General features: G+C 40.9%; 2 protein-coding genes and 1 long non-coding RNA gene across 6 annotated transcripts in view; all 3 read right to left on the reverse strand.

Annotated features, from left to right (window-relative positions):
* Positions 1-277: 277 nt before the first annotated feature.
* On the reverse strand, positions 278-2,170 carry LOC119027454. The gene is made up of 2 exons (XR_005077381.1): positions 581-2,170; positions 278-454 (listed from the first exon to the last, which is right to left on the reverse strand). It is a non-coding gene; the product is annotated as an uncharacterized LOC119027454 (long non-coding RNA).
* A 4,380-nt stretch (positions 2,171-6,550) lies between these two features.
* On the reverse strand, positions 6,551-7,677 carry LOC119027411 (C-C motif chemokine 3-like). Its single transcript, XM_037112585.1, has 3 exons — positions 7,516-7,677; positions 7,239-7,350; positions 6,551-6,900 (listed from the first exon to the last, which is right to left on the reverse strand). The coding sequence occupies exons 1-3, from the start codon at positions 7,586-7,588 to the stop codon at positions 6,807-6,809; spliced, it is 279 nt and encodes a 92-aa protein (XP_036968480.1). The 5' UTR covers positions 7,589-7,677; the 3' UTR covers positions 6,551-6,806.
* Positions 7,678-9,639: 1,962 nt separating this feature from the next.
* The window catches only part of tbc1d14 (TBC1 domain family, member 14), a 72,600-nt gene continuing 61,463 nt past the window's right edge, over positions 9,640-20,776 (reverse strand). For all 4 annotated transcript variants that reach the window (XM_037112182.1, XM_037112184.1, XM_037112183.1 and 1 more), the window contains 3 exons: positions 20,696-20,776; positions 12,627-12,885; positions 9,640-12,536 (listed from right to left, as the gene is read on the reverse strand). The exon at positions 20,696-20,776 is cut by the window's right edge and continues 29 nt beyond it. In XM_037112182.1, coding sequence (XP_036968077.1) covers positions 12,480-12,536; positions 12,627-12,885; positions 20,696-20,776 — 397 coding nt within the window. In that variant the 3' untranslated portion in view covers positions 9,640-12,479. The remainder of the gene's footprint in view (positions 12,537-12,626; positions 12,886-20,695) is intronic.

The following is a 20,776-nucleotide window of genomic DNA, read 5'->3' on the forward strand; positions in this document are numbered from 1 at the left end:
CAGCCCAGCTGCACTGCAGGCACTCCTGCTCAGCCTGTTACTGCACATCATCTGTAACTGTTTAATATTGTCTTTAATAATTGTTTTTGTTAATAGTGAATCATTTTCTTTAAATAGTTATTTATGCTGTAATTTTGTAAATGATTGTAAATGTTAAGACCTTAATAATTAAAAAAAATTATTCAATCCTTTGTTGTCCCTGAAAAGTAGTACTTAATGCCATTTGCTCTTATAAATTGTACTTAAGTTGTAAATACTGAATGTAATAGACCACGTGTAACAGTAGAACAATGTTTTATTTCATGAATTATATAAAATGTACAATTATGAACAAATAATTTAAAAAGAACTCATACATTAACTAAATAACAGAAATAATATAAGGGTTGTCCTCTGGAGCAGGAGCCTCTCCATCCTCTCTGCAGCCTCATGTCCTCCTTTATCCTCCCTCCTCCTTGAAGCAAGAGGAAAGGTAAACACAAGATCACATTAACACAGGGATGCAAAGATTTTTTAAAAAGTGATATCAGGACTGATAAATCGGCTATTTATTATGTATTATTATTTATTATTGCCTTACTTCCACCCAGCCGCGGTGGAATGTTTCACCCTGTGAATAAATCTTCGTTCTGACCTCGGACAGTAATGAAGCTCTCTATTGCTCCCTAAAACACAATGAAATGTAAAAGATGTTTGTGTTACGTCAACAGACAAAAGAGTTCTAATACAGAAAAAAATATATAATCATCATAAGGATAATCATAAACTTGACTCTTTATTCAAACATTTAACTAGACTTTACAGTGTTACAGTCTGATCTGAATCTGTTCATCATGGTCCATTTATGTATATGAAATAAAATGAGTCGATAACATCTCAGCAGTCACAATAAGATATAAGTCAACCTCTGAACATCTGATGTTTGAAAGTAAAAGGCATCAAAAAAGAGCATTACCAACGTATTTTAGCCGATATTTTGAGGTTTTAACGTCCCTTGAAGTTTGACATATCTGGCGTTTGTCACTCAAATGAGTAAAAACTGAGTATAAACCCAATACTTATATTTAAATACGAGATCTGCGCCACTTGAGGTCGCCATTCTTTCTTTCTGTCTTTCTTCTCTTTCGGCCGCAATGAATCTGGGGCAATTTATAGCCGTGAAGGATAGTAGCGGTGTGTCCTCCAGGAAGAGGGAACAGAAGGCAGCATTTGTGGGGAGCATTTGGAGGACACTTTGAATTGGGACAGGCTTCGCGCAGCGTAGTGACGTAATTGCACCTCAAATGCGCACTCCCAAGGATGCTGCGCCTGAATTGGGACACAGCCACTGGCTGTGGTATAAGAACAAAACAATGCTCAACTGTGCGGCTGATATCATGACGCTAAATGATAGAAAGCAAAATTATAGCAATAATTATGTTGGTTTAATTGCACATTATATCAATTGTGCATCAACACGTAATGTTTAGAATGAAGTATGCTGTATGAAGTGTATATATAAAGATTTTCACTTTGGGGTGGGTACAAATTAGCCTCAGCTCGACATCATGTACACACGTAATAGAGCGATGCACAGGTATGCATGATTTTTATGAAAACAGCTGACAGGACATCTGCAGCAGAGACGTGCTTACCTTTAGATAAGATTAATGCTGTTTGTTTTATTTGTGGTGCCGTTGACTGTATGTAGAGTTGAGGTCCACTTTATGTCAGATCAAGGCTGAAAACAAAACTCTCCAAACAGCATCTCCTTACCAGAGCTGCCAGAGCTTCTTCTCTATACAGACACCGAAAATCAAAGCAAACCATCTCAAGATGACCAGCACTGTAATGTTTTAATATTACTACTATAAACTGCTGCGAATAACACAAGGTAAATCTTCTTCTCTTACCTGAGAAAGGATCATGATCATCAAGAATACAACCAATACAACATTCAGGAGAGTCAAAATCTGGACAGTCGACTGCATCTTGCTGTATACTGATGAAACCTGACTCTGTCTGTGTCTATTCATTCTGCATGACATACAAATAGAGTGAAAACTGTTTAGCTTCTGTGTTTGCAGGTGTGTAAACGTGCTAGACGGTATCATTTAACCATAATACCATCATTGCATCGAAAGCAGAATGTGCGATCTGCTTACACATGCACATAATACATATATTTAGTTTCACACTGTCTTTTTTATACATTTCCATCAAGGGTTATTGCAGTGTGTAATGAATCTTCCTTACAAAACTCAGCAGCACAGCATGTCAAGACCAGAATGAAGAATGGAGAGTAAATTCAGCTGTAATCATCACAACAGTACAGCCTTCATTAGCAGTCAGCATTTATTTTACAAAATAAACTAGAACACAAAGAGGGGTAACCAGAGACAAAAGAGCTCTGCAAGAATAACTCAAATCAGTATGTTGTGGGACTGTCATAAACGGACAGAAATATTAATTCATTTCATTTTGGATTTAGCTGTCCACTACATTTTCAAGCATATTGCCTAAATCTTGTTTAGCTTTGGCCTTTTTCCAATGTGGATTTGGGGAATGTTATATTTGTTTCAGTCAATAAATAAAACGCTAAAAATGCACATCAAAACAAAAAAAGCTGAAGTAAAATGAAGTTGGATGTGGAGGTATTGAAATTTGGGCCTAAAGTGCCTGGTTGTTATAAATTTGTATAACCCATGCAGAAAACTTGTTGTCAACAGAAAAATAGAGGCGGAGTCCTATGGTGTGGAGATTTGAATGCCCACAATACACTACAGGGAAATAATCTGTAATAGATCTGATACTTGTCACCAGTACCATAGCTCTATTTTGCGAATGGCATGCTATCAGGGAGGCACTATTGGTAGTGACCATTGTCCAATATACAGTGAAAAAGGAAGAAAAGAAAACAGTTGTACATAAAAACACAGGTGGAAAATGGATCTATGAAATAGCAAATTGGAAAAGGTTTGTGAGTGAATGTGATAAACAGTTCCAACATATTGATGACAACAAAAGTACAGGCAGGACGAGAACCAGACTGATACCTGGGATCTGCGAGATGATAAGTTCAAAGAAGCAGTAAATAATAGCAATACTTCGGAAGACAGTAAGGCTGAGAGCACCATATAGATATATATGCAATATAATAATGAAGAGTTAATGAGGAATGAGAAAACAAGACAAGAATGAGAGCTCCAGTAAAAGATGGAATATCAGCGAAGGGGCAGTAAGTAAGCTATTGATGCCATTCAGTAAAGTGTGGAAGGAGGGGGAAAATCCCTACAAGCTGGAAGATAGCAGTCATCATCCCAATCAGAAAGCCAGGAAAAGGCCCTAGTAAACCAGAGAACTACAGGCCCATAGCACTTACATCACTTACTGTATATGCAAACTAATGGAATGTGTAGTCAATGAGAGGCTCATGGAAAAGAAAGAGATTATAGCAACATAACATATGTAGGTCCCCCTTTTGCTGCCAAAACAGCCCTGACTTGTCAAGATATGGACTCTACTAGACCCCTGAATGTGTGCTGTCGTATCTGGCACCAAGATGTTAGCAGCAGATCCTTTAAGTCCCATAAGCTGCAAGGTGGGGCCTCCATGGATTGGTCTTGTTTGTCCAAGATATCCCACAGATGCTTGATTGGATTGAGATCTCAGGAATTAGGAGGCCAAGTCAACACCTCAAACTCGTTGCAGTCCTCCTAAAACCATTCCTGAACCATTTTTGCTTCATAGCACGGCACATTATGCTGCTGAAAAAGGCCACAGCAATCAGGGAATATTGTTTCCATGAAAGGGTGTACATGGTCTGCAATAATGCTTAGGTAGGTGGTACATGTCAAAGAAACATCTACATGGATGGCAGGACCCAAGGTTTCCCAGCAGAACATTGCTCAAAGCATCACACTGCCTTCACCGGTTTGCCTTCTTCCCATAGTGGATCCTGGTGTCATGTGTTCCCCAGGTAAGTGACTTAGATGCACCTGACTATCCATGTGATGTAAAAGCCAAGGTGATTCATCAGACCATGCCACCTTCTTCCATTGCTCTGTGGTCCAGTTCTGATGTTGGCTCTTTCGGTGGTGGACAGGGGTCAGCATGGGCATCCTGACGGGTCAGCAGCTATGCTGCCCCATACGCAGCAAACTGCAATGCACTGTGTATTCTGACACCTCTCTATCAGAACCGGCATTAACTTCTTCAGCAATTTGAGCAACAGTAGCTTTTCTGTTGGATCAGACCACATGGGCCAACCACGCTCCCCATGTGAATCAGTGAGCCTTGACCACCCATGACCCTGTCACCAGTTCATCACTGTTGCTTCCTTGGATCACTTTTGACAGATACTGACCACTGCAGACCAGGAACACTCCACAAGAGCTGCAGTTTTGGGAATGCTCTGACCAAGTTAGCATGTTAGCTTGCTGCCTAATATATCCAACCCAGGAACAGGGGCCGTGATGAAGAGATAATCAGTGTTATTCACTTCACCTTTCACTGGTCATAATGTTATGCCTGATAGGTGTATGTATGTATCATTGATCAGGTCAAGGTGAGACTATGGTAGCATGTTGTATGGATCTGCAGCCAAGACTACACTGGCAGAGTTGGATGTTATCCAGGCCCTTTGAGGAGCTTTTAGGGTCAGCTTAGGGGCAGTTGTTGTTTCTGGGCTGTCTTCCTCAAAGGTGTCGGTGTGCAGTTTGACGATAAAAGAATTCTGCAGAGGCAAGGCTGGGTGGTATGATAAAGCAATCTTTTTCAAAACAGATCTCAAGCCTGCGTCCAGACCAGTGCAGCTGCACCCAGTGTCCCAATAACTGGCAAAGTTCTGCCTAAGGCTTTGCCCTCTGCTCAACCAGAAATCCTCTCAAGCATTCAGTCCTGGAAATCTACAAGTAACCACCTAACTTTCTCTGCCTGTGCGGGCGTTTTTATAGTCCCGCCCGCACCTACCTACTTCTTCTAATAGGTCACTTTGTTGGATTGAGGGTCCATCTATCCAGAAGGGGAAAGAGGAGTTGGTGTGAGATGTGTAAGATGTTGCTGAATTCAAAAGGGAAACAAGAGCAAGAAGACGTGGAGAGTGAGACATCATCTCCCCCAACCCCTGATAATACTTCAATCAGCTCAGGTTCATGAAAAATTTAATTGTGGTCATGGGTGTAGTCTGGGTGTGTAGTCTCCGTTAAATGACTTTTTTTTTTTTCTGTTAACACACTACAAAGCCTACTGTAGGCCTAATGCAGATAAACAATGAAGCCAAGAAATTATAATAGGGAATGTTCTACCTATTCTAATAGCCTATACACACAGCACAGGTCTTATTACAAGCTATAATATCTTTAACATAAACATTACTCAGTAAGCCTATAGTGAGGGAAAATTAGGTTTACTTGTGATTAAAATATGATGATGAGGACCCCAACGATTGGCCTTGCTTTCCTGCTCAAACTACGTTGAAATTGCATCATTAACAGCCCCATCTTCAAAATTTCCCAGGGGAGAAATCCCAGGACCCCAGCATGAAGGCAACTCACTTGTAACACCACGTAGTGACACAAACACAAACAACAATGGAGGGAGGAGAGAGATGCAGGTTTTCTAGCTGGAAATACAGTCATTATTTTGTGTTCGTGTCAGCTAAAGATGAGAATGTTAAAGTTCGTTGTACACTCTGTACTGGCGACAAAGTATTGCCAAGCTTAAAAAACATAACGTCAGATTTGAAGCAACATTGTCGCAGCATAGCACAGTTAAGTTTACAAAGCAAGCCCCACCAGGTGGTGTTAAACAGAGAGCTACAAGCCAGGGCCTCGACTTCTGCAGGAGGTCCCCCACCAGCCAAACAAGAAAAGCTGTACTTCAGTGCAAAACAAGTAAGTGGGGGAGAGTTGAGGAAGTTGGTTGGGTGGTATGTTGTAGAGGAAATGCTGTTACTGTTAATGTTACTGTTAAAAATGCACTTCCAATAAAGTGAGTACTGGCAAAACCGGCAGCTGGGGATGTTGTCGGCAGCTGCTGAGTGTAACCAATAAAGTAACGTGTAATCTAACTTAGTCTTTACTTTTAAAAACAATAAATCAGTAAAGTAACTAAGTTACTATAGCTATTATAAGGAAAAATCAGTAATCAGATTACTTTTTAACGTAACTGAGGAAACACACTGTCTGCGGGGCTAAAGCCCTAGATGTTTTGCACTCCTAGTGACACCCCTGGAGCATTGTACTCCATTGCACAATTACGATAAACATTAGCTATCAATTGATCAACCTTCAAGTTGAAAATTTCAAGTTAGAATAATTTGTAACTCAGTCTGCCTGTAAAGACGTACTAGTGAAAAAAAATGTACACACACACGCACACACACACACATACTTCTGTTGACTTGATATACTGAAGTTTCAGTAATGTCGGTCAGGAGACTGTACCTCCCAAATGATTAAAACATTTTTGTATAGTTTGGTTAATCAAAATATTTTTGTCATTATTGACCAAGCAAGACGAATTAAGGCTTTCCTAGTTTATATGGAATTTAGAAGACACAAGGCAACACTTTTACACTGTTTGTACAAGCTTTATTTTGGATAATACAAAGCATCCAAAAGACATTGCTAAGGACAAATTGGTCAGGGTGCCTATTCAGGGTTAAAATAACTCAATTTGGAGACTCAGTCTTTACTTATAACAGATTTGCACATTAGTACAAGATCAAGACCACATTGCAACATGCATGTCATAGGGTTAGGGTGGGTTATGTGATGTGATAAAGAGCCAAAAGCATCAGAAAAGTGAAAGAGCAGGCAGTCAGTTTAAAAGGAGGTTTCGTCTACGTTCCTCATGATGCTCTCAACCCAGGAGAGAGTCGGATCTGCACAGATGTGACGAGACTTCTGTGTGATCAGACTGAAAGAAAGAGGTGAAGATGTTAATGTAATTTTAATCGTCAATCTTTTTGTAAAGAATAACAAATAAAAAATAGAATTAAGGAAACAGACGCCAACAGTAGGTTTTACAGCATTAATGTAATTCAAAATAATGATAATAATGATGATAATAATATAATAATAATGTTAATGATAATAATGATAATAGTCATCTTTTAAAAAATACAAATTTAGGGTGCACTATTTTTAAAAAAGGCATGAAATCTAATAGATTAAATAGTAATAGTCACACTGAGTAGTACGTGTTATACTTATTTGAACCTCATGTTAAAATAAACTCAAATTTGTAGCACTTACATGACTCCAGTCTTGGGGCAGCGATCATCAGTCAGGTAATATGAACGAATTAGTTTTTTGTTCACTCTTCTCGGGTAGAATTTGAAACAGCAGTCTTCGGGACCGATTTCACCTGAAGAAAACATCATAATGTAATGTGTATATATATGTGTGTGTGTGTGTGTGTGTGTGTGTGTGTGTGTGTGTTTGTGTGTGTGTGTACACACACATACATACATACATACACACACATATATGCATATACATAAATAATATATATACACCAAGGTTAACTTACTCTTGCAGTTGACAGAGGAAAGCAGTGCAGCTCCCAAGATGCAGAGCAGAAGGATGTGATCAGTTCTCATCATGATGCTGTAATCTTATGGTGAGACAATAGTGATTAATATCACAACTGCTCTTCTTCTGTAGTCAGCAGCATCTAAACCTATGGTGGTATGCCATGTCACGTTTATCTTGATCAACAATGTTTGTGTAGGAAGATTGGGGGGTGGGGGGGGCGGGGGTTGTGGTCTCAGGGTACTAAAGTTGCTAAGGTGAAACTTTCCGCTTGTTCTTTCTTTTTCTTTTTCTTTTTTTTTTTTTAAGGTTGAGTGGTTGATTGCAGAGGAAATGCCTTTGTGGTGAGCCAAGATGTAGCTCACAGCATGAACCATGACTGCAATCATTATTTCTTTAAACTATAACCAGCCAAATGCCTCATCTTGCTCAGGTGAATAAAAGTTTCACAATCTTTGTCTTGTGGTGACCTCTGGGCAGGGCCTTAGCCAGGGTATTAGAAATACTGAGGTCATGGGTCCTTGCCCTGCCTTGGGGGGGGTTAAGCCCCATTGCAGGAATGTTTTGAAGACTATGGTATAAATCTATGTTGAGAGTTAAAATTCCTGAAGGCATATGGTGTAGGAAAGTCACCATTGAAATCACCTTCACTGTGGAATAAACTGAGCAGAGGAGCACAATTATAGTGTCTTTCCTTTTTGGAGCCAGGAACACTGCTTACCTGGTTTGCTGGAGCCTACTGGCCATTCCTGCCCATATTGTTTTTGTTTAAAGCCTGGGTGTGGGGATGCCAAGTGACACATAATTCAGTTTAAATGTACTGGTTGCACAGGGAAGAAAAAGGTGCTTTTTATTTAGAAAATTACAGTTTGATTTAAACTGACTTCATGCTCTGGAGGTAAAATGTCATGAAAATTGGACCTAATAAGTCTTTAAATTAAGTAAATACCAATAATATACTCTTGAAATAAGAACATAGTGTAAATGTATTTCTTATTTGCAGGACAATAAAAAGTACAGGTATAGATCTATTTTTGATCAACAGAATAGCTATGAGGTCACTGTAACATTTTGGTAATAATTGCTGAACAGACAGCTATCTGTGCCCCACTCCTTGACCGTTTGCACAAAGTCTGGCACAGGCCACTTTTGGAGTAAGCGATAACAGACAGTGTGATTGCAGCAAGTAGACTGGTTGATCACTCCAAGCTGCTGCTGTTTTTATTTTCTACCGTGAATATATTTGTAATGTCACAGCAGAAACTTTTAACAATCTGTCTTTGGTTTGGACACATTACATTTTAAATTAGATCAATAATATGTGTACTCAGAACTGGAATGCAGGTGCCCCCTCTGCTTCTGTCCCTGTGCTGTACTGTAACCCTTAGCCTCATTGCTTGTTTTGAGTGTGTAAGTCAGGTGCAGCCCCTCGGCCCTCACACAATCATTGAATGACAAGACTGTATGTGCACAACTCGTTAACACAGTATGTTGTGTAACTGCTTGTAAATGCAGAGCTGTTCAGCACTGCTGGTGAGATGATATACACCTATATTCAAAATATGCCATACGGCTAAATTGTTTTGCAATTGGTAGCTTTACTGTAACATTTTAGGGAGTTTATATATTAAAACATTAACAGACCCAAAAATTGCACAGAAGATATGACCTTAGTGTCGTCAGTGGTAGCTAATCGACCCCCCTTTATATTACCAATTGGATACATAATCCAAGACAATTATTAGTTTCCATTTTACTCAGATGACACATTTCTTCTTGCATAAATGCTGTCCAGAATGCTCTGTCAAATACTCACCAGTGTCACCTCTGGCTGCAGAAGTTTTGGTGTCACTTTCAATAATAACTTCAATTTAAAGCCTCAGACTGGGGAGAGACAGACAAAGAGAGAGTAGAGAGATACAGAAAGAGAGATAGTCAGACACACACAAATTCAATTCTAGAATGATTCAGTGAATGAAACCATCAGTTGCCATTACCAAATATAGCAGTCTGTGGAAATGACAAAACTCTCTTTTTCAATGCCTATTTGTGAGCTGGCGTTGATGAGGTTGTTTTTTCATTTTCCATTAAACATGACCAAAGAAACAGTACTGCTCCAAGATGAATATGTATAGCTCTTTATTTTAATAAAACCATTGTTTATATACATTTCAAGTGAGATACAGCTGCATGGTAACCCTCTGCTGTCTTCATGTCTATCACTCATCTACAGTACACAGGTCTCTTAAGGAAAAACAAAATAGAAAATTGCAAAACAAACAGAACCAAAGAAATTACAAATATCCAGTGAATTAAACAGCTTATGACACATTCCATTCAAATTTAGTTTGATTGAATTTTGTTTTGAGGATCATTCATTATTTGCCAGTGTGATAGAGGAAGCAGGTAGTGTTGGCAGAGCTGGGAAGGTCAATTCAAACACAGGCCAGGCCAGGCTTTGATATATAACAGCTAACCCAGTAACTAAAAGATAATTCTGGAAATACCACTTAAACACATATACACATGAAAAACCACACACTTCAGCTTGTATTGTCAACTGCTCACAACTTAAGCACAAAAAAATAAAGGATGACAAAGACAACTGATTAAAACCTGCAAGTGATGACAAAGTGATGATCTTAGGCACAAATCAAAGGCTTTCATTAACGTGCAAAAAAGCTTTATTGCAGTCCTGCCGTGTGTCACAACACTGGGGGAGTCAGGCTTGGGGTGGTGGGCGTGCATCTAGATTTGAGATTTCATCTGATGAACAGGTCTGTGCAAAATGGCAAAAATTACAAACTTGCTTTTCTGTGTGGATATAAACAGTACAGATGGTACTTCACCTTAACTTAGCACTGTGTGAACTCATCAAAACAATGCTGGTAATGACGCTTGTTATAAATACTGGCCTCACCGAACACTGGTCAGGATGGAGTTGCACATTAACCATGTTGTGAATGCAGCGCTGACAAACTGACGACCTCAAAGAACAGCAGCCACAAGGCCTGAGAGATGACACAGTCACACCTGCCACTATCTCACCACTGACATGCTGATGACAGGAAACCAGCATCTGTCATCAAAACAACTACAAGTATTTGCATGCTATGGACTTCTTGCAAGTTTTGCTTAGCCATGAGAAGTGTTGTCTGATTCTGGTTCAGGGTCTGGTTATGTTAAAGGAAAAGTTCAATTATCAAAAGTGGAAATTCCTCAGTTCATCTACTCATCCCCATCCTGACGGAAAGTCAGGTGAGGGTCCGTAGTCCAAAAAAATTCCTGGAGATTCTTAGCAAATAAGTTTTGGAGCATTCTCCTGAGCAACTGAAGTAGATGGGAACCAAACAAAAACATAAACTGGCTCCATACAGAGTGTTAAAATCCCCATCTACTTTAGAAGTTTAGAACAATGCTGTAATGCTGTTTTTCTATGAAGCTCCACAAATGTGCTGCAGACTGCGAACATTCATTCGACTTCAATCAATCAGCATTGGGATGAGTGAATGAATGGCTGGATTTTCATTTTGGGGTGAACTATTCCTTTATAAAGGCATACAAAGGTAGTGAGAAACTATAGTCAAATAGTGAAATCCCAATTTTGCTAAGCTAAACAACAAGTTGGACAGATGGTGTTAAATCACAGACATGCCACACACACTCAATAGGCTGCCCTGTAGCTTATTGTCAGGGCTTTTAGAGAGTGCCTACACAATACTCTTCACTTGATGATGTCCTCAAATTGCTTTCCATTTCGTCCAACCTACCATCTAAAAGTCAAACATTTCAATGTACTATCTGACAAAGAAATTAGCAATTCCACACAACTAAGATGCTTGTTTAAATGATGAGTAAAATGATTATTTTTCCATTACTCTTCACTTAACTGGGTGAGAAGAGGCTCATCAGCCACCCTTCATTTGACTGAGATAAGTCTTGTTTATGTCTGTTTGAGAAATATTTAATAAATACAAATTTGAAAGGAAGGAATCAAAACACTTAAAAGCTGAAATGTACCTTAAGCAAGGGTGGGGTGTCCATGTTAGACAATGCATGTTATGTGTGGCTTACAGCACACATTACCTCATTATTTACTCAAGTTTCATTGATGTAAATATACTGTAAAATGCATTTACAGGCAGCTTATCCCCTCTTTTTACAGGGTTCAAACATTTAATTAAACGTAACAACGAGGTGCTATCACTCAGAGACAACAGATTTGTCTTCAGGTGTTTAACCTACAGCATGAAGGTTATGAGCATTTTCATCAATTTTATTTCTTCACACTTCATGGAATGGTACAGGAAACACGCAAACTGAAAAGCACACAAGGTCCAAATAATAACTTCTCAAATATGAAGGAATGGTTGAGGTTTTGAGAGAAAACACACTGGGGACACAGACGTGAGCTGAGGTTTCACTTAACATATTTCAATGCTGTCAGTCTCTGAAGATGTCATTTTAGGACATCATGATTACTTTCCCAGACTAATATGTAATTACAGATTGGAATGTCATACATAAACCTTTTGTCATAAAAACAGCCAAATGTGAACTGAAGTGGAACTATAGCTAGAAAGACAGCAGAAAATAAAAAAATGAAGGATTTGGGTCATTACTGGTATCTCTGCTTTCCTCCGGTCTGTGGAGACCTGAGTCAGCCCAGTAGGTGTGTGTGCGAGTGTGAGATACATTCTTTTCGGCCTCTGCCAGCTAAACTTTCCAGTCCACTGCTGGGCCTCGGAGCAATGGAGAGGTGGTGCGAGATAAATAAGGCCTTGTATCCTTTTCACACCCTTCCCTTCAGGGTCGTGGTTCCAGTTAGAGCAGCGACACAGCTCAACAGGTTTATCACAGTGGCTACAACCAGATAGGTCCCATAGATGTTGAACACAGGTCTTAGGTCCATTCCGTCTTCTATGGATCAAATTTTAGTGGTAGAGTCTGTGTGATCTCAGGTCAGCGCTTCAGCACTGGGCTGCCTCGCTCCGGATCTTTCTGTAATGCCTGTAGGACCTGAGCAGACAGATCGAGCTGCTGTTAAAAAAATACATGAGAAACAGTGCCAATAAAACACCCTTAAAGTGCAAAGCTGCAACATCCTACCTGTGCCCATTTCCTGTTGCGGCTTGTCATGTGAATGGCAGCTATGTGCTGGAAGAGCTGCTCGGCAGGGATGAGGTCGGGCAGTCGCGTCAGGAACTGAGCCATGTGGATGAAGTCCATGCAGGTCAAAACATCCTGATAGAGACGCAGCAGGCCCAGCGCAGTGCGGAACAGGAACTCCTCGCCATCTCGGCAGAACACATCCCACACCCGACATGCCAGATCCAATGGCAATGACTTACTGTATAGGGTGAAGATCCTGGAGGAAGGGAAACAGAGAGAGGACAGTGCACATTAGATAATACAGTAACACAGTTCAAAATGACGCACATGTGAAAACAAGGAACAAGTACATACATATCTGGATCTTTGAGGTACGCTTGCAAAGTGGTAGGGATGTATATCGTTAGTATTTTATCGATACCAATACCGATACTTACCAATACTCTTATCGATACTACAACATGTAATTTTGTGTAAAAAAATAAAGACATGTTAAAAGATTCAATCTTCTTTTTATTACCACAAGGTAATAAATAAATCTTCAACAGAACAGAAGCTATGCAATTACAAATACTCTGGAACAGATAACCATTACTTCTGTATCTGGCTGATGCCAGAGCATGACGCAGAAATTCATCTGAATTTAGCACCGAGCAGGCAGGAAGTCAAGCAGAGAAATAACAACATAAGATCAGGTTATTTTTCAAATTAAAACACTCTGTGTTGACACCAGCACACAAATCTCATAAAAGAGACAAACACAAGCTCTTCTGCTAAGCCTTCGGTCGGGAACACTTCTGTTGTTGTTTTTATAACATTCCTATACCTGTGGTCATGAGTGATTATGTGATTATCGCGGAAACTCCTCGGCCTTGCGACACCAGCGGTCTACTGTACTGTGCCATGGCTGACTCAAAATGCAACTGGTGGGGGTTACCTGATGGCGGACGATGGAGCAAAACCGGATCGGAACCGTAATGCAGTGGACAATATTCAGTGGAAATTCAGGGTAAGCAACATCACCAAACACTCACACGCATAGTATGAAGCTAAAGGAGTGCAGTGTGTTTGATTGCTATAACAAAGCAAGTCAAGTTAGCAGCCTGGCTAACGTTAAAGACTGCAGCACCGTGGTAGCAGCACCCGTTTCTGCGACGTCAAGTCATGGAGTTTGTTGTTAAGTTTGTGGTCATTACAGTTGGGTAGACGTTCAAAAACCATCCACATCACAAACCAATAAAAAAATCTTCAAAAAACGTAAAAGTACCGATAACAGTCCTGTTTGTCCAGAATCTTAACGGTACCCTGGTACCGACCAATTAGACCCAAAAAGTACCGGTCCTTGGTATACATCCCTAATAGGTGGTATTCTCAGGGTTTTTCAAAATTAAACCAACACCTAAAAACAAAAACTTCAAATGGCCACTTGAGGATGACACCAAAACTAAAATTATATTGCGCAAAATTGCAATTGAAACAACATTACTCTTTCCCATGCTTTATCTGATAGCTGGCCATGACTGGGCTTCACCTCAGCTAACTGCAGTCACTGATCTTGACTTCTAATCTGTGTTTGTGGTGTTGATGCCTTCTGGAGGATTTTACTACAACATAATTAGAGTTTGTAGACTGGTGCCAGCGGAACCACCTCCAGCTCAACGCTGGAAGACCAAAGAACTGACAGTGGATTTCCACAGGCACAGACAACCCTGCACACAAGTGAACATCCATGGAACGGCCATTAAGATGGTGACATCTTAAAAGTATCTGGGAGTTCACTTGAACAATATGAATGGTCAGAGCAGACTCCATCTGCTGAGGAAGCTCAGATCCTTTGGAGTGCAGGGGGCACTCCTGACAACTTTCTATGACTTTGTGGTGGCATCAGTCATGGTCTATGGCGTAATCTGCTGGAGCAGCAGCATATCGGCTGCCGGTAGGGCGAGACTTGATAAACTTGTCAGGGAGGCCAGCTGCAGGTGGTGGGAGAGAGCAGGATGATGGATAAGCTGTTATCATCACTGGTGGATTCCCTGCAGGTCACTATCACAGCACTGGGCAGCTCCTTCAGCGATAGACTGATACACTCATACTGATACTGATAAGTGTGTGAAGGAGAGGTATTGCAAGTCCTGCCTTCCTGCTGCTGTCAGACTGTACAACCGGCACTGCTCCTAGTAGATCTCACATGCACAATTAGGACTGGGTATCAATCAAAAAATTTCGATACCGGTACCAATACCAATGCCTTCACTTGAATCCCGGTTGCTGAACAATACTTTTTTGATACCAATTTTATAATATCAATTCTAACAAAAAGAAAAAGTACAAATCTTGAGTTTTACTTTTCAGCTTTGGTATTTTTCCACTCCAAGCAGTTTTCTTACAGAAAAAATAAACAACAAATAATTTCCAGTGCAAAAGAACACTTCCAAACAAGTCAAGACAAGTCAATGTCTAATGCTCATTGCTACATACTGAGGAACTTTTCACTTAGCAGTTTTTCCTTCAGATAAATCAACATGTCTGCTCTCTCAGGACACAGAGAAGCCCACTCCTGGCTGATGATGTCTACTGTCAGGAGAAGATAAACTAACAGTGAACGTTAGGTGAGCTGTTTAACCAGCCGACCCAATGGATGAGCACATATTTACAAGCTAAGCTTTAACTGTTACTGTCAATCTCTAGTAAGCTTTTGATTTAGCTGGCTACATTGCCATAAAATAGAGCTACACACTAATATCTTAAGTTAGCGTTACACACCAGAGTCCAGGTGGAGATTTTGAATCAGGCTGCCCAGGCTCTGCAACGTCCATAGGCGGACTTAAATGCTGAGAGGATGGTTGCTGTCTGCTCTTCTTGCAGTCAAATACGGAGCAACTTTCTGCTCTTCAATTGATTATGTGCACAGTCAGGTGCTTCATTAAATTAGTCGCGTTGCCGGCCTTAGCAACGATGACTTTTTTGCATATAGTGCATCACGCACAATTGGCATCAATCTTGCTATAAATGAAGCCACGCTTTTTTTGGTGATGAAAGTATGAGATCTTGATCATGTGATTATCTGGGGACCCAAACTTGGCACCCAAAGGCAAGGCATATTTAGGGCCCGAGCAGCGACTGCAAGCAGTCAGCGAAGGCCCTATTGAAATTGTATTGTTTATTATTATTTATTATTCTTGACCGACTGTTTTGCCCAATTTCGCCCCTTTCCCAAACTGGAAAAGTTGTGTAACTTTGCAGGGACAACCGGCCACTCCCGAAATTCGATATTTTTGGGTCGTTGCACACGGTCCACGCGAAATGGCTAAATAGCGCCCCCTACAAAGTTGAAAAATTCTCATAGGGAATGTCGATGACATTGTCGTACCTGAACAAAAATTGGTAAAGATGTTAAGCATACCCAGACGCACAAAAATTTCTCTTGCCAGGAAGCTGAAATTCCAACAGGAAGTCGGCCATTTTGAATTTTATTTTTTTTACTCAAAACGAACTCGTCCTAGGGATTTCGCCCAATCAACTTCAAATCTGGTACAGATCATGTCCAGACCTAGCTGATCTAAAGTTGTGCTCTGCACGTCTGTAGATCAAAGGGCGTAAATTTTGGCGAATGTTTCGGCGCTCGCCATGTAAATTCTAACGGCTCTCACGCCCACATACTCGAACCAAGAAGCTTCAAATTTGCTAAGCATGACGGGAGCTCAGCCATGAACGTTCCGATGTATTAACGTCCCACCTTACTCATGGCGCCCCCCGGTGGTAACAGGAAGTGACCAGTTCTTACTCTTAAATTTACTGATGCCGCATAGTTCACTCCATCAACTTCATTCCACTTCTAAAACATAAAGAACAAGTTGGTGAAGCTACATTATGAACGCTGTGAGGCTTTGAGTAATGGTGTCCGCGTGGCGGTGCGGCGTTTTTGGATCATTTTCCAAGAAAATACGTTTGGCTTTTTGACGGCTTTAATAAACTCGTATCATCATGAAACTTGATACACAGGTCAAGGCTGGCGACCTCTAAAATCTGATGCGGGCGACGCCCATGGGTGGGGCCAAATGCCTCTGTAGCGCATCCCCTTACGTTTACATGTACTGATACCACATAGTTGACTCTATCAACTTCATTCCACTTCTAAAACATCCAGAACAAGTTGGTGAAGCCACATTATGAACGCTGTGAGGCTACGAGTAACGGCGTCCGTGTGGCAGCGCCACGTCTGTCGATCATTCGCCAAGAAAATACGTTTGGCTTTTTGACAGCTTTAATAAACTCGTATCATCGTGAAAATTGATACACAGGTCAAGGGTGGCGACCTCTAACATTGGATGGGGCCACGCCCATGGGCGGGGATAAATGCCTCCATGGCACCCCCTTGAAAACTTCAAAAATGCCTCCCCATGGGGGTTTTTATGGAGTTAGAAGATGAAAGCTGGTACACATGTGTACGTCGACCAGACGCCCAAAAAAGTCTCTGGCACCAACGGTCTACTCCGAACAGGAAGTCGGCCATTTTGTTTTGAATTCTCATTTTGCCACAGATCCTCCCTTTACATGTACTGATACCACATAGTTGACTCCATCAACTTCATTCCACTTCTAAAACATCCGTTACTGCCCCCTGCTCGCACCACTGCCTCCATGCCCCCCCCACAGTGGCGCGGGGGAGCGAGGGCCTGCATAACTGCTCGCGGTTTTCTAGTTTGATAATTGGTACTACCGAAGCATTTCGGTCGGTGCCATAAAAGAACTGAAGCTCAGTGCCCAGTGCTATGCAATATGCCATAAAAACTTACACATAACCCACTTCTCTTTTTTATGCACTAAATGGACAATTTTCCTACCCATATTTATCATTTATTAACAACAATACACTTCCACACTTTTTACAATTACACATGTTCATATTGTACAATATTATGTACATACAATGTATACAAGTCTATTTGTATTTCTTACTTTTTTATTATATTGTTTATTTTTCTACATTTTTTAATGTAATATTACTGTTCATGTTTGCGGGACAAACAAAGTAATTCTGATTCTGATTCTGATTAAGGCAGACATCAGCGGAATAATAAGTCTGGTTTATTGTATTAACAATCTAAAGCGGAGGGAGAGACCCAAGTATTTTAGATCAAAAGCGACCCTTTTACCCAATATGCTACAAGTAAGGGGTCCCAGACCATATAGAAAGCATCTGTTTTGGAGTTAAGCATGCATGTGATGTATTCAAATTACTCCAGAGCGTAGAACAAGTACGACCACTCGATCTGGTCAAATGCCTTCTCAGCATCGAGAGCCGGCATGAGGGCCAGGTCTCTGGGTTAGTTGGCTGATGATAAGGAGCCTCCTCAGATTATCAGAGGAGTTCCGGCCCTTGACAAAACCAGTTTGGTCCTCCTTGACAATATGGGGCAGCACCTTCTCTAGGCCTAAGGCCAATATTTTGGAGAGCAGTTTTTGGTCAGAGTTAAGTAGGGCTGTTGGCCTGTAAAAGGCACAGCTATCTGGGCATTTTCCTTTCCTTTCTTAAGGATGAGAGAAATGTTGGCCTCTCTAAGGGATTGGGGTAGGATCCCATTTTCAAATGAATGATTAAGCATAGACAGCAGAGGGTCTAAAAGAATACCACTAATTTTTGAAAAATAGCCCCTTAAATGATAGATTCTGGTGAATTTTGTGGAAATAAATGGACACTATTTAGGCATGAGATAAAAAAAACCCATTGTGAGCCAATATTACAGTAGCACCAGCTCCTAAATGGCTTTCCATCGCTACCCACCTCTTCTGTTAGGGCTGGGTATTGTTAAGAACCCCACGATTCGATTTGATTTGGTCGCAATTTGATTCAATATCGATTTGATCCAATATTGATTTAAATGTTTCAATAGATTCAATAACAAGTAGTAATAAACAAATAATTCATTAGAGTACCTGTTGATAATTTTTAAATTCAAAAACGTAATCTTAAATTATAAATCTTTCCTCTAGGAAATTCTAGTTCGAACTGAAATATAAACAAAAGCACACGTTGTGTTTAATCATAAAGTAGTGCAACCATAGTTAAGCTGAAAAAGTGCCATTGTTTCTGGAACTGCATGGTTCATTTTTGTCTGACATAAACATAACCGCGGTCCCTCTGCCCTCCAGCTAGACGCAAGGGGGTAAAAAGTTGTCACTGTACACCTATCATTAATGTGATTGAGTGAAAGTTGCGCCTCTGTTAAAACTGTATGTTAGATCTCTGGGCCGGAGATCTGGCACGTTCAAGAGTAGGCTACTATGTCTAGAAAACGGAGCATGACCTACCAGCGTGACTGCGGCTGTTGCAGCCCAAGCCAAACTCAGACAAATGGAGCTCCATGCTCCCCAAAGTTATCATCCAGGCAGAGAGTCAATGAAAGCACGTACCTCCTCCGGGGTGGAAAACCTCTTTTTGGAGCCTCTGTGTGTCACCTGTAGAGTGTCCGGGAACAGCACAGCATACGCATCCCTTGCTCTCGCAACTACTGTTTCACCACATCATATGCCTTGCATTTCTTCATCACAGTGAAAAGAGACCCTGGATCCATTGTAGATTAAGCCACCTTCCTGGCTGGCCCAGAGCACCTCTTCCATAACCCTCTGTCTCTGAGCATGTGGAATCATAGCAGCAGCGATCTGGAGCTCCTATTTGGGTCCAGTTTCTGTGTGAGAGTTTGGTGGGCTCTCTCCAGCTTCATGTGGCCGGCCTTTGTGTTGAACCTTAGGACACATTGTAGCCATGCCTCGATAAACTCCATCGACTGCCCAGTCTCTAAATCCTCTGCCATGCAAACAACCCAAATGTTTAGGTGCCTGCTGTAGTTCTCAACCATATCCGATCTCTCCATAGGGGTGCTGACCTGCTTTTCCAGCTCCACAATCCTCGGCTCTTGTGCTCTGGCAGAGTTTTCAACTGCTAGTAGCCTAGCCTCTGCTTCATCTAGCCGCTTGCTAGCGGTCTGGAGCTCCATAGCAAGCTTGTGGATAGTTTCGGCCAGAGGGCTGAGTTTTTCATTGCTAACTTTAATAATGTTGGAAGTCATTATGCTCAGAGCTTAAGCAAGGGCAGGATCAGGCCCATCCGCGGTTTTGAACTCGGCCTGGTCGCCAACTTGTGAATCATCACTGGGCTCTTTATTTCCTCTGGTTCTTACCATCTTGTCGAAAGACTGTGGACAAAAGTTCTCCAAAAACATAGCCTGTGATGTTCATAACAAGAATGGCTTATGGTGCCCGGTTGTCATCAGGATAATGAGAAAATTAGTAACGAGTGGCACAGAGCTCTGGCAAAGGTGTCTGTCAAGGTTTGTGTTTTACAGTTTTGAGATTAAAATGTGCATTTTTCTTCATTCTCTTCTCAACCGATCTGCCATGACGTATGTCCAATTTTCACTCTTGTTATGTCATGTTATCTCTGTTTTGGTCTGGCTCTTTAGCTGTTAAAATGCTCTTAGCACTGCTGGATCTACTACAGGAGTTAAGCTTGACATCAAAATGTGATGAAATACAATGATAAGCTTGAAAATGTGTAAAATTGGATGGAATTGTGACGTTGCAGTCTTAGATACATGTTATGCCCCAGTTACTCCATTTGTAAAAGCTGGGTGTGGTGTGGGTGATGAAAGTGAGAAATAGAAATGTAGAAATTTCCCCAGTAAGTGGGTGGACGACTGAGAGACCCCAGCCCACACTAACCACCCGATGCATTTTTCTCAGAATCACACCTGACACCGAAACTATGAAGGGTTCAATGTGGGTAAAGTGTCAAATTTTGAGAGAACGACATGTAACACGTTTTAAACATGATGGGGAACAAAGTAAACTGTATATGTGTAGGTGGAAATCTAAACATAGTTACTACTGAAGCTTTGACATGACACAATGGCAAATATTTCAAAGGGGTACTGTAAGGGTCCTAACACTTTAGTTTAAAGTGAGTACATAACTTTAGTCGCAATAATTGTATTTGAGTTTTTAAGCAGAGGAAATGAGGCCAGTTGGAGGAAACAACACAAAATATGAAAGACTGAGAAACTCACCAGTCAATTAAATAAATATCAGGGGTCAAGTTGTTTTTCTTGAAATGTGCAAAAAGCTTTGGGAGATTTTCTTCAAAGAAC

This window comes from Acanthopagrus latus, chromosome 10, assembly GCF_904848185.1.
Source record: "Acanthopagrus latus isolate v.2019 chromosome 10, fAcaLat1.1, whole genome shotgun sequence".
NCBI lineage: Eukaryota > Metazoa > Chordata > Actinopteri > Spariformes > Sparidae > Acanthopagrus > Acanthopagrus latus.

Coding starts and splice junctions, on each gene's coding strand:
- LOC119027411 (XM_037112585.1), bottom strand. CDS start 7,588: ATGATGAGAACTGATCACATCCTTCTGCTCTGCATCTTGGGAGCTGCA. Junction 7,351..7,515: donor TTCCTCTGTCAACTGCAAGA/GTAAGTTAACCT, acceptor TGTTTTCTTCAG/GTGAAATCGGTCCCGAAGAC. Junction 6,901..7,238: donor TGCCCCAAGACTGGAGTCAT/GTAAGTGCTACA, acceptor TCTTTCTTTCAG/TCTGATCACACAGAAGTCTC.